Source organism: Eulemur rufifrons, chromosome 28 (assembly GCF_041146395.1).
Source record: "Eulemur rufifrons isolate Redbay chromosome 28, OSU_ERuf_1, whole genome shotgun sequence".
Classification (NCBI taxonomy): domain Eukaryota; kingdom Metazoa; phylum Chordata; class Mammalia; order Primates; family Lemuridae; genus Eulemur; species Eulemur rufifrons.
Window position 1 is genome coordinate 51,098,547 of NC_091010.1, and position 16,785 is coordinate 51,115,331.

Below are 16,785 nucleotides of genomic sequence, written 5' to 3' on the forward strand. Positions count from 1 at the left end.
ATCCCTTGAGCTCAGGAGTTTGAGGTTGCTGTGAGCTAGGCTGACGCCACAGCACTCACTCTAGCCTGGGCAACAGAGTGAGACTCTGTCTCAAAAAAAAAAAAAAAAAGCAATCTCTGTCTCATTATTTTCTGTATTGCTAATGCCCAAATGATACCCAGTATATAGTATGTGCATAAGAAATACTTGTCGAATCCATCCATCAATTAATTAAAAAGAAACAGGGATAATTTAAAATACCTTTATCTTAAACTCAATTGTTATAAACTTTTGTTTCTTTAAACCTTTTTTTCTTTATTTATCTCTGCTGTGTATTACCCCTACTGTAGCCTGACACCTCTGCACACATATGTATACATACAAGGTAATAATTGCATAGGTAGATATATATAATAATACATGTGGTTTTAGGTGATATTTATTCACTTTTAATTTTGAAGTGATTCCTACTTTCCATTTTGACCGTTTATTTTTAAATTCCATTGAATGAATAATGACCATATTTTAAAGCAAATTTATACAGTGGTTTCTTCATGGAGACTCACCTGTACTTTTTTTAAGGGGCAAAAAAACCAAGAGGACTATTTTTTGGGGCCTGTAGACATAATCAAAATTCCTTTTAGAGCCAAAATTGTCCCACTGAGCTACGGCTGCTGCCATAAATATTTTGGGTTGCTTGAGGAGAGGAGGGAAGAAGGTTCAGCTGTTGATATCTTTAGGAGATTTTTACAAGTAATTATCAAGTTGTATAAATTTCATATAAGTGAATACATTCTTGTTGCAAAATCATAAAGATGTACATAATGTAAAAAGCAAAGGCCTCACTCCAATTCTATGTCCTAAGTCCATTTCTTTCCTCAAAAATGATCATAGCTAAATTATATGTCTTATAAAACATTTTCTATGCAGCTATGGAAAAAACCTATATATTTATAAAGATAAGTTTTTTTCAAAACATAAATTGGATCATACTTTACCTGATGCTAAATAATTTTTAAAAGATTGTGGAACAGTGCATCTTGGAGAAATTACCATGTTGCATATGTATCTACCTAGTTCTCTTAATTACAGCATAGTACTCTGATATGGATGTATCTTAGTTTATTTAAATGTTCTTTAATTCATGGACATTTAGCCTGTCTCTAATTTTTCACTGCTATGAACAATGCCAACAATGCCCCTTATTGCTTTGTGAAAATATATCAGTCTTTCTCTAGAAAACAGCCCTTGAATGACAATTACTGGTACAAGATATGCACATTGAAATTTCTGGTAGACATTTCAAATTTGTTCTTCCATAAAACTATGCCAATTTACTCTTTCCCCCGGTATGATATGAAATTAACTCTCTCCCCATTCCCTTGCCTAAAATAGACATTATCATTTTTATAATTATTACAACTTTTGTGGACAAAAACATGAAATCTCACTGTTGTTTTAAATTACTTCATTGATTCCCCATGAAGTAGAGCCTTGTGTGCTGCTGGGAGCTCCCTCACCATTTCCCCTTGAGTCTAAGCATCACTCTGCCCTCCTGTTTCAGATGCCCACTACCTCACCTGCAGGATCCAGGAATGTGCTGAGACAACTCGGAGTGGGCCCTTTGCCCGCTCCATTGACATCAGTTCCCTGGTTGTCCAAGATGAATATATCTTCATTCAGGTGAGTACAGAAAGTAGAAGGAGGACGCATAAGTGAAGTTGGCTGCCTGTTTGGAAAATAAGGACAGTTTTCCCAAGGTTGTGAAGATGTGCAGTGGCAACACTGTTCCTCCTTTGTTTTGGGGACCTAGTCCCCTGGGGAGAGCCCAGACATCTTCTGAAAGATGAAAATGTTATATGGATCAGTATCCTTTACAGGGGATTTTAGTGACCCACTGAATCCTTCAGTTGGATTGCCATTTGTGACACCAGAACTGTCCCGAAATGACCAGGTCTTGGGCTGGGGTCTGAGATTAGTTAAAGTCAAATCTCAGAGCTGACTTTAAGTAATTATCAAAGCCACATTCTATTTCTGTCCAAAGTGATTTCTCTAGCTTGGGAAGAAGAATCCCTAATAAGTTAAGCATCTCTGGGATTTCCTTTCTGGAAAAATCTAGAGCTCACTAAATTTTCCCCTTCCTTTCCAATGCTGAAAATCTCCTCAAATGTCCAAGTCCCAAATCCTTTACTTCCAGAACTGACTCTTAAGAAAAACTAGGTGGGACTCACATTTTTAGGTGGGCAAGGGAAGACTTCTTTTGTGACCTTTGCTACCAAAATAAAGCAAAAGTGAGGGGAAAGAAAATGTGATGTTCCACCAAATGACTGACAGAGTGTGGGTGTGACAACTCACACTTGGCATTGGACGGCGACTTTGATTTCCCACACTCTGCCTTTCCACTCTTCTATTCTCAGTTGTTTTGCAAACTACTTCCCACAGGAAAATTGAACTTTGAAACCTCCTTGAGTTTGCTCAGACCTATACACCTGAACGACCTTCACTTCCTGACCCCTGGTCTTTCAGTCCAGATCAATCCCATCTCCTCTAGGAGACTTTCCACGAACTTCCAAGCTCGGTGTCACTCGCCCTCCTCTGAACCCTTGCAGCTCCATAGTCTATACGATTCCTCTATCACACAAGCTATTAGGAGCCATTACTTATTAAATCTCAATTGATTTGTCTCCTTTCCAAATTGCATTTTACACTTTCTGAGAGTAGGGACAATATTTTATACACACATTTTACCCCTCACTCTCAGCCCTAACAAGATATATTTGCAAATCAGGGGTATTCGATGATTACTTGTTGTATTGATAGATTGTGGCTGTAGCAGCACTTCTTTCTACAGCTTAGTTGCATAGATTTTTGAGGTCTAGTAAAATACAGGAAAAGTAGCTAGCCACGCAAAAACTGTCTTGAAGGAGGAAGTCTCTGTGGGTTCAAAAATCCTGTTTCTCAGCTTAATTAGAAGCCAGAATCTCAGGATTGTGTTTCTAAGTCTTGGCAAGTCAATGACACTCTCATTCTCCTATTCACAGGATTTACTGAACATGTACACTGCACAGTATATAATGCTAGTCACTAGTGTTGGCATCTCCAGCTTTCTGCCCTTGGCTTGCTTCTCTTTGCAGCCAGGGCTCTCTCCCCAAGCAGTGCCATGGTTTTGAGTACCATCTTCCTGTCTTGATGGCTCTCGAGTCGGTGAGCTAAGCCCTTTCCCATGTACTGCAGACCTGTATGTCTAATAACCACCTCGGCATCCCAACGTGGATGTTCCACAGGTAAAACAATCAACATGTCACTGTCGACCCTCACAAAATTGGTGGCAAAACCCTCTACAGGTCACTCAAGATAGAAACCTGAAGGTCAGTCTGTGTCACCAAATTAAATGAATCCACAGCCTCTGCAAATATCACTTATAGTGGTTTCTCCAGTGTTTCCTTTCATTCCATTGCCATTGTTGTCGTCCCCACATAAGGCTATTATCTCTCTCTCTCTATTTTTTTTTAAGTGTAAGTGCAGGGGTGATTTATGAATTTACCAATCCAATTGCCCTTACCTTAATGCTGATGCTGTAGGTAACGATGAACATGGCAGAATTGTTTCTGGGAAATATGACTTAGAAATAAAAATGTTCAGATTTTTTTTTTCATTTTTCCCTGTGTTGCATAAAGTTTTCTGGAACTCTGCAAGCAGATATCCAGAGTTTAAAAAAAATTATTCTAAAGCATTTCTTTTTTTATTATACTGGAAGCAAACAGAAGTGTTTTTTTTTTAATCAGCATCAATTTTTATTTTGTTTGAAAGGGATATGAGGTTCTATTATTTCAATAAAGTTAAATTTATTGCCTAGGACACATAAGGTTCCCTGTTCTAGGTGCTGGGGTGAAGACAGTGAACACAACAAAGTTTCTCTGTTAGTGGTGTTTAATTCTAGTGGGAGACAGGAAAATATATGTGTATGATATATACATCACTATATACATAGATATGAAAAGCTATGAAGTGTAATGGTTAAGAGCATGTAGTTTAGAGCCCAACAGCCAGCAGTTTTCAGACTGTGGCTTTCCACGCTTAGCTGTGTGACCTTGAGCTGTGCCTCATTTGACTCATCTATAAGAAGAAGATAATTGTAGTACCCACTTCATGGGTTGCTGGGAGGATTATGTTTATTAATGCTATCTGTAAAGCACTAAAACAATGCCTGGAAACAGTGTTATGTGAATATTTGCTTTTTGTCATTCAATCTGGCCTTTACTATCGTCTGTTTATCTATCTGCAAAATATATCAGATAATGACCAATGCTGTGGATAAAAGTAAGTCAGGGTCTGTGAATGTTGGGGATATAAAGGTATTACTACTTTAGTTAGGATGACCTGAGAAGGCCCCCTGAGTACTGAACCAGGGACAGGTTGGCAGAAGACAGCACAGCCAGAGGGGAACATGCAGCCAGGTGTGTCCGGCTCTGGCTCCCTCGAGCCCTGTGTGGGGGTTTGGGGTGGGCAGTTAGAAAGCTGAAAAAAGAGTGTACATTATGACCTCCCACTCTATCCCCACTTTCCAACCCCAGCTGTCATTAACTAGATCATGTTGGAGCACGTGCACTCCGCACCAGCATCCCTGCATTTATCTTGATCTTAGCTTTACAGGTGGATGCATCTGACTGTCCCAGCAGTCCTTTTCCTCTGTTTTCCCATTTATCTCTTAGTTGCCTGAAGTTTGTCCTTTAGTAATGTCTTTAAGAAAGGGTAATTCTTGAATGCTGAAAATATATTTATCTCTATTTATGCTTTAATGTCATTTCTCAGGGTATAAAATGTGTGCATCATTCTCTTTCCATGAGAACTTTACTCTGTTAACTTCCTGAATGGTACTGTGTCAGGCCAGTCTCAGATTTTTCTCTTTTAGGTGTCTTGTTTTTTTTTTTTTCTTTTTTTTTTTTTTTTAACTTGGATACCTAAAGTCCTTTTTTCTTTATATTTGAATACAATTACTTTTTAGTGTATGCTTTATGGTTGGCCATACTATATAGTTCTTTTCCCTGGGTCATGAATTTCTTTTCATTAAACATTAAAATTTAATTTTTCCTTTTTTTTTAATTTCTCAAAAGTTTCTGTGACTTATATTTTGAAATATATATATGTACATAATTTCAATTTCGTTGTTTTGGCCCTCTTCCTTCAGGTTATCTAGGATGTATACAGTAGACAGGAAAGATGAAAGAGAGCCATCATTTCCTCCCACCTGCAATCCATTTTAACTCCCTGAGCAAAATGAGATAGCAACAGTCTTACTTACATCATCCTTGAATGAATATTTATCAGTATCCAGGCTTCCTTTTGCCTTTCTGTGCTGCTTTTCTTTAACTTCTTTTCTGAGCTTTGCCAGCTTATATTTTGTCTCAACATATCTTCCCTGAGCTCTTGTATTTCTACTTTAAAATCTTCTCTTATAAAGGAGATCTCTTCATCATACAGGCTATTTTAGTCATAGCGATGTAATCACAACCTTTATTTGCTCCATGGAAGCATATTTTATGTCTGCTGTTTGTATTTTATCATTCTTGTACTGTTTCTTTTGTCTTTATATTTTTAACTATTGCTAATTTTTAATGCCATGAGCTCTTTCTGAATGAACTATTTGAGGAGGTTCATTTTGGTGTTAGATCAGGCCTCTGTTTCAGCTTAACAAGAATCCTTGTTGGTTCTCCATGAAGTTCCATATTACTCAAGATTGTTTTTCTGTGAGTGGGTTCTTTTCATAAGGCAGAACCGCCTGGTACACAATATATATGGCTTCCTTCCCATGTATGTATTGTGTTTCAGGGTTAGATTGTCACTGAATACAGAGTTTGCATTTCTCTTTCTTGTTTTGTTTGCTGCTCCAGAGTGGTTTATGAGAAGAAAAGGGGGAAGCACCATCATTATCTGACTACTAAAAACCATTTGTAACCTCATCATATATTCTCTGAAATACTGCAATAGCTTGCTGATTTCCTTCTCCCAGATCAGTACCCCCCATTCCATTCACAACACTGTTTCCAAAGTCATTTATTTAAAATAAAAATCAACATTCCAACCTTTCAGTGACTGCTCGTCGCCTATAGGGTGAAATCCAATTTCCTTTATATTCCCTACAAAGACCTCTGTGCTCTGAATCCTACCTACCCCACCAGCCTCATGTGAATTCCTTCCCCACCACAGCTTCCCATATACCTTCCTTGTTTTATTTTACCCTTCAACAAACATAAACCTTTTTAGTCTCCGCGCACACATTGTGCCATTTCTTGCCTCATATGCCTTTATTGTATTTTTTCTCCTGCTTGGAATGTCCCTTTGCCAGACAGACTCATACTTTAAAATTCAAGATAGGCAGCACTTCCTATGAGAAGTCTTCCCTGACATCCTCAGCCTGGATGGGGCCAAGCTCCTGTGCTGACTGTTCATTTGTATTTTCTCTTCGCAGCTGGGTCTGTAAACTCTAAGAGAACAGGATCGTGTCTTTTTCATCATTGTTTCTACTGCAGTTAGCGTAATGACTGGTATTCAATAAATGTTTGTTGGAATGAACTGAACTGAGAAGATAAGGCACCGTCCTTATTCTCAAGGAGTGTGTAGTTACTTATCTTTTTCAAGCAAGGGAACGTTGTTTCTGCAGCTAACAATACAGGGCAACTTAGGGTAATTGGCAATTGCTCATTGCGTAGGAAATGACCATATGTAAAATGTCTCTGTGTTTTTATAAAACTGCTGTCCAGGAATTACCCAATATGTTATTCAGTGCCCTTTTTATACTCATTCATTTAAATATATTAAAATACATTCAGCCCAGTGGAAAACGCAGACAACTAAACAATTATAACGTAGCATGATGAGAGCTCTATTAGTGGAAAGCACATGTTGCTCTTGGAGAGAGGAGAACGAGCTCTTCACCCTGCCCTGGGAGGAGGGTCAGTATGAGCTTTCTTGAAAGGAGGCTGTGAGTACAAGTCAAGCAAGTGAAAAAGAAAGGGCATTCTGCTGAGGGGAGGGTGTGGGCAAAGTTAAAGAAGTGAGAGAACAAAATGCACCTGGACCTCTGTATGGAAGGAGACATATAGTTGTGGAAGGGAGAGAAGTGGTAGGAAATGAAGTTTGAAAATTTTCCCGGAAAAGTGAAACTTTTTTATTTCCTTTAATTAAACCTAGGTAATTTTGTGTTCCTCTGTTGATAGCTGCTAGAAAGCTCAGAACTAATTTTTGTGTCAATTTTAGCAGCTTCCCTGCATTAAGCTTTATGGTATTGTTATTATTCTATCTCCTTTCTCTACCACCACTGGTCATTTTTGATTACTTGGCTGCCTTATTTTATTCATTTATTTATTTATTTAGCCTATTTTAATGTGTGTGGTTTCTTAAAAAAAATATATTGGAAACCATCTGGAGTAGTTTTCTGAAACCAGTGTCAGTTTTTAATCTTTTTTTTTGGCGGGGGGGAAGGGTATGAGTTTTGAAAATTGCAATGGGGGTCAGAGTAGGCTTTATGGAGAAGATAAGATTTGTACTTTGGTGATCAATATGTGCCCTTAAGGCAAGGAAAGGGCAAATTTTTTTCATTCTTTTCATTGAAACAGAGCTGCCTCCAAAGGCTCTGTCAAAGCAGAAAACCCACAGACCAACAGAGTAGCTTCTCTCCAGGGTTTAAGCCCACAGGTTATATCTGAGCTCAATATCAGGGTGTCAGAGGAGGTGGTCTTCTCCCTTGTCCCACCTACCAGTCTACCAAGGAATGGGCTCAGGAGAAGGAGCTGTAGGACAGTGAGGCTTGAGCCCAGCTCCAGGGTGGGTCTCTAGGGAGTGCTGTTCAGACAGAGCGGGATACTGAGGATTGCGAGTTCCCCTGGAGGAGGCTGGCTGGCCCTCAGTGGTTTGACTTTTAAAAGGAAGCCTTGTAGAAAAGATTTTTTTTCATGCCTACAGTTGAGCAGTTAAATAATAGCAGGATAGGTTCAAGGGACTTTGGTGGGTTTGGGTTTTCACAACTTTAAGGGATTTAGCCATTTAAAATTTCTAACTCATAAGTATTGATATCTCACACTTGGTTTTAGTGCTAATAAAGACACACAACTCTGAGAGAAAAAAAAAAAAAAACCTTACAAAAAAGGAGACCTGTCCATCCTTTCATGCTTTCCCACCCTTTTATGTCAAATGGTGTTTTTTGGCAGTTTTATTTGGGTCTTGGGAAATTTGTTTCAGGAGCTACCAAAACATGGTGGAGGCTGTCTGGGAAGGTGGGGCTCCAGGCATCTTGGCACCTCCTTAAACAAAGCAACTCTGCTTTCCTCTGCTGTGTAGATTGGGTGTCTTAATACTCCTTCATTTGACAAAAGGATCCTGTTGCTAAGAAATATTTGAAAAGCACTGACTTTTTGTAGCACTGCTGGTTCCATGGGTCAAAGATGAGGCTTTTTCATGTGTGCACAACTGAACCACTTCTCAGTGATATTCATTAATTACATTAATTAATTAAACCTCTTCCCATCATATTACTCTTGCATAAAAAATTCACCCAGTCCCATCTGCCCCTCTAAAAGAAAGCTCCCTATGTCCGATCATTATTTCCTTTTTCTGGACATAGTATTTTCAATCCCATGCCTTGTGTGTGGTAGAAAGGTCCATAAACTACTCACACGGCCTCCACAATTTTGAGAGACCAGCAAGATTCTACCTTACCTTTTACTTTCCTATTGACTAAGAGGTAAAGGTGACCATCATGATGGTTTTGCGTGGGGGGAACCTAGTGTTTGATCTCCCGCTCTTGGGCAGGCTGAGCTGGAGATGCACAGAAAGCTGTGAAATTTGTTAATCTGTCAGTGCTTTTTCTGTGCGGGAGACCTGGGGTTTTGTAGTGAAATCAAAAGAAGCTAATCCTTCCCAGAAGAGCCCTTGTTTAAATGGGGAAGTGTCTGACTGAAATGCCTCCATTCCACATGGATAAAAGAGAAATCGGCTTTCCTCTGTAGGGGCCGGGGAGAGTGATATGTTGGTTTCTGTGTTCTGAGCCAAGATGGTGGAAAATCGTATCTTTTCTCCTTTGGAGTAGCTTTTCTGGGGATTATCCTGGAAAAGAGGTAGTTCAGCAGTAGTCACAGTAAAATTCCTTCAGTAATGCGATTCATACCTTGGTTACTAGGGAGTGTGAGTAAGAAACAAGAATAGCACCTTCGTCAGCCACGGCCAGAGATTTGTGTGTCTGCAGTGGGTTGTAGAAGCCCTGCCCTGTCCTCTCTTCAGGGCACAGGGGGTGGCCTCCAGCGTGATAAGCCTTCGTTCACCCGTGTAATAAACTTTCATTGTGCATGCATTTGTATTCATAAGAAAGGACACGATACTGATATATTTCCAGGATCTACGATACAAGAGAAAAATACTTATCCATAAGTAAGATATAAATAAAGTACTCCAGAGGGAGAAAGAGAGCAGAGCATTTGAAGCAGAAAGGTCATCCTGCCCCTGCCAAATCTTTCTCCACAAGCTCCCTGACGTCTTTGTTGCCTCAGCACAGAACAAAAGTTTTCCCTCACTGTTTTAAGTGAGCGTTATGTTGCCCTGGGAGATGATGTGAGGCAACTTGAACACTCAGGAGAAAGGGATGATTTTTATGAGCTAAGCACAGGGAAAGAGCAGAAATCTTAAAAGCATGCTATAGTCCTCCTGAGCCTGGGAGGGTTTGTACAGATTCAAGCCATGGGGAGAGTGTTGCTCCCTGAGGCTGTAGCATCCGCAACCACTTATACAAACCCAGAACAGCTAGTCACTCCCTGAACCTTTGTAAAGATGCAAACTAGGCAGGTAATGTTGTGTAGCCCCTCTACTACCTAGCGCTACTTTGAACACCTAGTGATGTTCTGTAGATTAAGAGGGAAGCCCCCTCTCTAATAAGGAATTCTGAGGGTGGAGCAATAGCTGGTATCAGAGTGGTTCCAGGATAATTCCAGCACCATGGTGAAGCCACTTGGGCGCCTTCATACAAATTGCTGTTATTTTTTTAAGAGTTCTGTGTATAAACATAGAAAAATAGTACTGTTATAAAGTGTTGGGAGGTGTTCCAAAAGGACTAGTAATTAACAACTATTAGTAGCCAATTAACAGTATTTGTTGAGCCCCCACGAAGTACGGCAGGTGCACAGAAGCATGGCAGATGTAGAAGATGTTGCCCCTGCTCTCGGGAAGTTTATGGTTCAAGCAGCTAGTGGTCTGATGTGGGGAAAAGACCTGAATTTAATGACGTGAGCTGTAATCAGGAATCTGTCACTTGCCAGCCAGGAAACACTGGGCAAGTCACTTATACTCTCAGAGCACTAATTTCCTCATCTCTGTAGAATGGAATCATGCTACTTGCCCTTTCTAAATTGGAAGGTTGTTGTGAGGATCAAGGGAGATAATAATGGCTTTGAAATGCTTTCAAAACTACAAAGCCCTACAAAATGCAAGAATCCAGAGACTAATCCACATGCGAAAGTCCGCCTCGCTATTTTGTGTATGCACATCCTTTTTAAAGGATTTTCATAAGCCTATCGCATAAAAGATTGCTAAATCTTTTCTCTAAATTCATTTTTTAATTATTCATGGATTTAACTCATGTATAGACATACATGCATGATAAAACCTTCCCACGTAGCTTCCATAGTGCTGGTTATCAAAGAAAACAACTTCTATTGATGTATATGGGGCTTTAGATATTCTGGGGTTTAATTACCTTTTCAAGACTCTTGTGGCATCTTGGGCCTTAGTTCACCTGGATTTTGATACTTCATGTAAGATCCTGCCTTATGCAGCTTCATGGGAGGTGAAGAAAGCCTCTATGATGTTGCTACTATATCCCTAATAAATTATTATCTTTCTGAAAGAAAAAAGCCCTGAGGCAGAAATTAATAGAGTGTAATTATTCAAAGAAAAGCTATTTGGTGATTTTAAATGATGTTAATTTGTTCTTAATGGGAGAGATTGTGAATGTTAAATAAATAGCAATTTCATCATTAGGGACACATTTACGACACAGGAGTTTAAAGGAAAATTAAAGAGTTACAGAGACAATCTTCAAAAGAAATTCAATAAAGACATCTTCAGGTGAATATTCTTGAAGCACTTTCAGAATCTTAAGTAAAAGCGTTTTCAACAGCCAGCACAAATGGAGGTTCTTTAAATAGCTGGGATGTGTCTCGTATACATGTAATCATTTCCCAGTGGCTTGATGCAAACGTTGCTGTTAGTATTTGAAATACTTCCACGAATAAACACAAATTAGGGATCTGATTGGGAGGTAATGATATTTAGTTGACCTTTGAGTCGAACATCTCACATGCTTCTGCCTCACGCTTGCCGTAGCAACTAGCTGTGCATGGAGGCCGCCTGCTGCCACCTTGCCTCCGCCACACTGTGGATCTCTTGCTTTTTGTTCCAGGGCTGATTTCTCCCCAAGTGAGGTGCTTGTAACACACCCCTCAGTTATTCCAGCGCAGATACAAGCCTTGAAGGCATCAAGACCCTCTGGGACAACTTGATCAATAGGAGTCAGGAGCTAGTGGATAAAGGACTCTTCTGTTCCTGTGTCGGGTGGACAATTCTGAGCCTCGTTCCATATACGTTTTCGTAGACTCTCCCATTGGATTGAGCCCCGCTTGCTCACAATGACAGTCAGTTTGGAAATGCAGCCTGGGATGGCTTTCTCTCTCCCCCTGTTTCCTATATCCCAGTTCCATCACTCCTGTTCACAGATCATCTCTCCAAAAACAAAACAAAATACTACCTACAAAGATGCCCTTGTTTCAGGCTCTACTTTTGAGGGGAACTCAACTCAAGGCAATCTCGCAAGACTCTCAAATATTTGTTGAGTCCCTACTGTGTATCCAGCATTACAGGTAGAGAGAACAATGTAAATAAAGTAGAAGGCATCATTCTCGTCCTCAAATAAATGGGATTCTTCAACCCAAACACCCAATCCCATCTCTTCTATCTTCCCAGAAACCTGGCACTATGGATCATCCCCCTTTTCGCCATGCCTTTAGCTCATCCATCCCTATTTCAGACTTTCCATCAATATTTAAATGTTTTTTTAAATATCCACCATCCTTAAATAACACAAAATTTTTTGAACCCCTCTCTCCCCTCTATCAATGTCCCATCTTTCATTCACAGCCACTTTGCCTGAGCACTGTTTGTACTCACGATCCCCTTTTCTCATTTCCTTCCCTCTGTAACCCACTTGAAACTGACGTCTGTCTCTGCCTCTCCACTGAAATTGCCTTTGCCAAGTTCATCAAAGATATCTTTGAATTATATCTAGACTACGCCTCTCAATAATTAACTTAGCTGACCTGTCTGTGGCATTTGACTCTCTTGACTGCTCCTTCTTTCTTGAAGCACTCTCCTCCCGCTGCTTCCTTGGTAATGCACCATCCGGTATTGTCTTACTTTCTACACGGGAGCTTCTTCCTCTGCCCACCCTTTAACTATGGGTTTTTCTTAGTGAGATTTCTAGATCCCGTTTCTCTGTTCACCTCCTACCATCTCTCTGAATGACCCCATCCCATCCACTTAGAGCGTCAGTTACCATCCAGATGCTAAAGGTCTCCTGATGTCCCCCATTCCTCTCAGCTTAATGCACAGACAGGAAGGCTTAAGGAAGGGTCTTTACTTATAGGCTGCCCGTCCATCCTTTAGGCGTGGCAATCTCCCCGCCCCATTCAGAGCTTTACTGTGCATGTCCCTAATCAATTACTAGGATGTGTTTCTTCACAGGAGATCTAACGAGGCTCCATGGAAGTTACCATACCTGTTGCTTACTAGGCCAATGTAGCAAGGAATGTTTTCTTTTAGTCTCAGAGAATGGTTCAGTAATTTTCCACATATTATAAAATAATCATTTGCCTTTCTGGTAGTACAGGAATGGGATATGTCTAGCTTAGGGGTATTAAATGGTTTTCATTTTGTGTATCACCTCTGCATAATTGGTAATAGCTGCATGAAAGGCTGTGTTACTGTGGGTCGGTAGCAAAGCTGCTATTGTTGGCAGTGTCCCAGGGGCGTGAGGAGGAAGGATGGTTGCATGCATGCTGTGCGATGCATTTTACAGGAAGGGCGGTACTCTCGGTGTTTGATCATCCAGCAGCCTGTGAGTTCTGGTCCGGAAGGCAGATGTGGTCCAAGGGACTACAAGAGTTTCTATCATCAGCTCAAAGGACTGAGATTAGCTATCTACTCTTAATCTCTTCCACTATTTGGAAATCTGCAGCCTGTGGTGATTCTTCAGAATGTTCTTCCCACCTAGCTTTACCACCAATGTTACTCCCCAATCAGCAAGCTGAAAAAAGACCTCACATTTATTTAGTGACAAATTTCAGTCTGGCATGTGTATATTTTATTTGTTAAAACTTTATGCTTGGACACAGTGGCTCACACCTGTAATCCTAGCACGCTGGGAGACCGAGATAGGGAGCATCACTTGAGGTCAGGAGCTCGAGAGCAGCCTGAGCAAGAGTGAGACTCCATCTCCATTAAAAATAGAAAAAAAATTAGCCAAGCCATTTTCTATTCTAAAAATAGAATAAATTAGCCAGGAGTGGTACTACATACCTGTATTCCCAGCTACTCGGGAGGCTGAGGCAGGAGGATCACTTGAGTCCAGGAGTTTGAGGTTGCTGTGAGCTAGGGTGACGCCACAGCACTCTAGCCTAGGCAACAGAGTAAGACTCTATCTCAAAAAATAAATAAAATAAAATAAAAATTAACAAATAAAAAAAACTTTAATCTTCATGGGATCTCAATGTGACAGACATCATCATCTTTATTTTTCCCATGGGAAGAAACCAAGTTTCAGTGGAGTTTAGAGAATCTCCCTATGTGTTGTAGCTCAGGAAATGGCGGGGTATAGGGTATGACCTCAGGGCTATCTGGGCTTGTAAAAGATGGCAAAAGAGGACAATGATCTAGTTCTCATTTCATTTTTCTTCCCATTAGCACCAAATAGCTGGTGTTCCAAAAACTTTTCTGGATGACTGTAAAAGTGAAATAGGCAGATGTTGCCCCAGTCTTGGTGGAAACTGGGGGTAGGAAAGCCTCGCTCCACTCCCTGTTCCAGTGGACTTTGTTAGGATCTGTTTCAATTTTGTTTCATATCAGAAACTTTCTGCGTCATTACTCAAAGAAAGGCTTAATGGGATTTGGTACAACGTAATCATGCCCACAGCTCTGAGAGCCGTCCCTCAGCTACACTTAGAGGATTTACTCAAACACTCATCCGGGATGCCACGTGGGGACTGGGTGGCAGCGTGGTGAATCATCATTACCATCCACAGCTCTGCTCTTCTCTGGCCCTTCCCTCCTTGCCTTGCACCTCTTGCCATGCGTGTTCCAATTTCCACAGTGTGTTTCGGAACAGGGGAGAGACTTCTTTTGCGTCCTATTCCAGGGCTCGGAGGAGCTGTTGAGTCATGACCTACCTGAGTCTCCTTATCCTCCTCCTTCCCCAAGTGCTAGCAAGTCCTCCACAGGCCCTCTGCTAAGCTAATCCCTTTTCTGGAGCCTTCTCCTATTAAAGATAATTATACTGCTGCACAAACAATAATGCTGATAATGAAGGCAGTTGGGCCACCGGCAAAGATGTAGACTATTAAGTCCAGTTCTCTTCCCATTACCATTCTAACTAGAGTATATATCTATTAATTTCAGAGTTTCAGCTTTTAAAATTTTAATTGCTCTGCCTTTAACTGTATCACTAGCTACTGGCATAAATAAGCGTTCTGGATTTCTGAGAGCAGCTTTTAAGAATCTGGTTCTGAACCCTCTCATGGTCAGCCAGGGGAAGGGCTTCTTAGAGTTTCAGAGTGGCAGAGCCAGAGGTTAATCAATCAATTTGATTTGATTGAGAGCCAATTATATACCCAGAGCTGTGGTAGGTTCTCTCTGAGACAGAAGTATTGATTGATTCATTCATTGATCCGCTCATTCATTCACTCATCTGTTCACTCATCCATTCATTTAACAATCATTTACTGAGCACTTAACATGCTCCCGATACTGTTCTAAATGAACGGCCTGTGATGGCTGTAAAGACTGACAAAGGGGTTGTCCTCATTTTGCCTTCAGTCTTGGTGAGGAGATGGAACTGTTCAGTCTGACCTTTCCCCTGAGCAACACTCAAAAGCCTTTGCGAAAGCGCTGGGCTCTAAAGGACAGAGCGCTCCCTGGAGTGAGACAGATCCATGAGGCGTGACATGATCAGGGATAATTTCCTAGAGAAGGCAGGGCTCAAGCTAGTTCTCAAAGCAGAGAATTTACTGGCAGAGTCCAACTTGCAGACCAGTCAATGCTCCAAGGAGAAGAGGCCCTTCGTGGGCAGGAGATGGGGTGCGTTGGGACGGGAGGGGCAGGTGGGGGGCTGCATTGCTGGGATTGAGTCTGGCTCTCCATTAACTCACTCTGTGATCTGGGGCCATCACCTCTCCTCCCTGGAGCTCAGTTTCCTTATGGCAAAATGAAAGCATTGCATTAAAGAAGGGCTTTCAAATTTGTTGTTGTGGTTCTTGGAGAACTACTTTTCAGACAAAATTATTGAAGGAATTCCAATATATAAAACAGATACAGTTGGAATAGATCTAGTTTACACAGGGGAAGGGGCTGTATGAGCTTCACCACTCATCCAACCTCTTCTCCATCCCTTCGGGGACACCTCCAAGGCATCTCTGCAGAACCTAGAACTCCATAAAACCCAGTTGGGAAAGCAGTGGACTAGATCAGGGGTCCCCAACCTATGGTGAGTTGTATAATTATTTCATTATATATTACAATGTAAGAATAATAGAAATAAAGTGCACAATAAATGTAATTGTACTTGAATCATCCCAAAACCATCCCCTGCCCCCCGCCTCTCCCTCATCTGTGGAAAAATTGTCTTCCATGAAAACGGTCCTTGGTGCCAAAAAGGTTGGGGACCACTGGACTAGATGACTCCAGGAGTGCCCTTCTAACCCTAAAATTCCACAATTCTGCTCAATCTCTAGGCCACTCCATTTACTCAGACATAGGAAAAGGACTATGATTCAGAAGTATTTCCTCAACTCTTTTCTCCAATGTCAGAATCAAAGAAAGCTATTTGGGATGTAGCTAAGAGAGTTGCTGAATCTTTCCTTCCCTCCTTCATTCCATTTCCATCTGCTTAGAACGTAATATCGGGATAATGCAGTAATATGCAATACAAATTAAAAAAGTAAATAAGAAAGTTATGATCCCTGGAGATCATGCTGGATATAAGAAATAAATATGTAAATAAGAAAAAACACACATCCTGCCATAGGAGTGTTTATAGTCTAGTGGAGGAGAGAGATAATTCACAAGCAAAGCAATAAATAAAAATAATAAATAGATACTGTGATAAATCTATGAAGAAATAAACATACATATTAGAGACAGTAGTAAGAGGGAGGGCACTTCATTTATGCACAATTCAGTCAGTCCCTTAACAAATATTTCTGGAGTTACTACTATCCACAAAGCGTGGGGGCCCCACTTTGGAAATTTTGTAGTGAACAAGATAAACACCCGTCCTCTTCTCCTGGGAGCTTACAGTTTAGATGGATTCTCATCTTTGATAGTCATTATGCAGCAAAAATAGAATAATGTAAAAACATAAATTGACAGAAAGAAAGTTATGCATGTGTGTGGGTGAAATATCCCCAGACTTTGCTTTTCAGACTGGGGCCTACGAAGCGATCGCACGACTGGTGGATCCGGCGCACTCTTCCCTTCCCCATCCTAAACTGGGAG

General features: G+C 40.8%; 1 protein-coding gene across 1 annotated transcript in view; it reads left to right on the forward strand.

Moving 5' to 3' along the window:
• Positions 1 to 16,785, forward strand: part of SORCS3 (sortilin related VPS10 domain containing receptor 3) — a 561,026-nt gene that overhangs the window by 421,963 nt on the left and 122,278 nt on the right. The window contains exon 7 of the mRNA XM_069459773.1: positions 1,544 to 1,662. Coding sequence (XP_069315874.1) covers positions 1,544 to 1,662 — 119 coding nt within the window. The remainder of the gene's footprint in view (positions 1 to 1,543; positions 1,663 to 16,785) is intronic.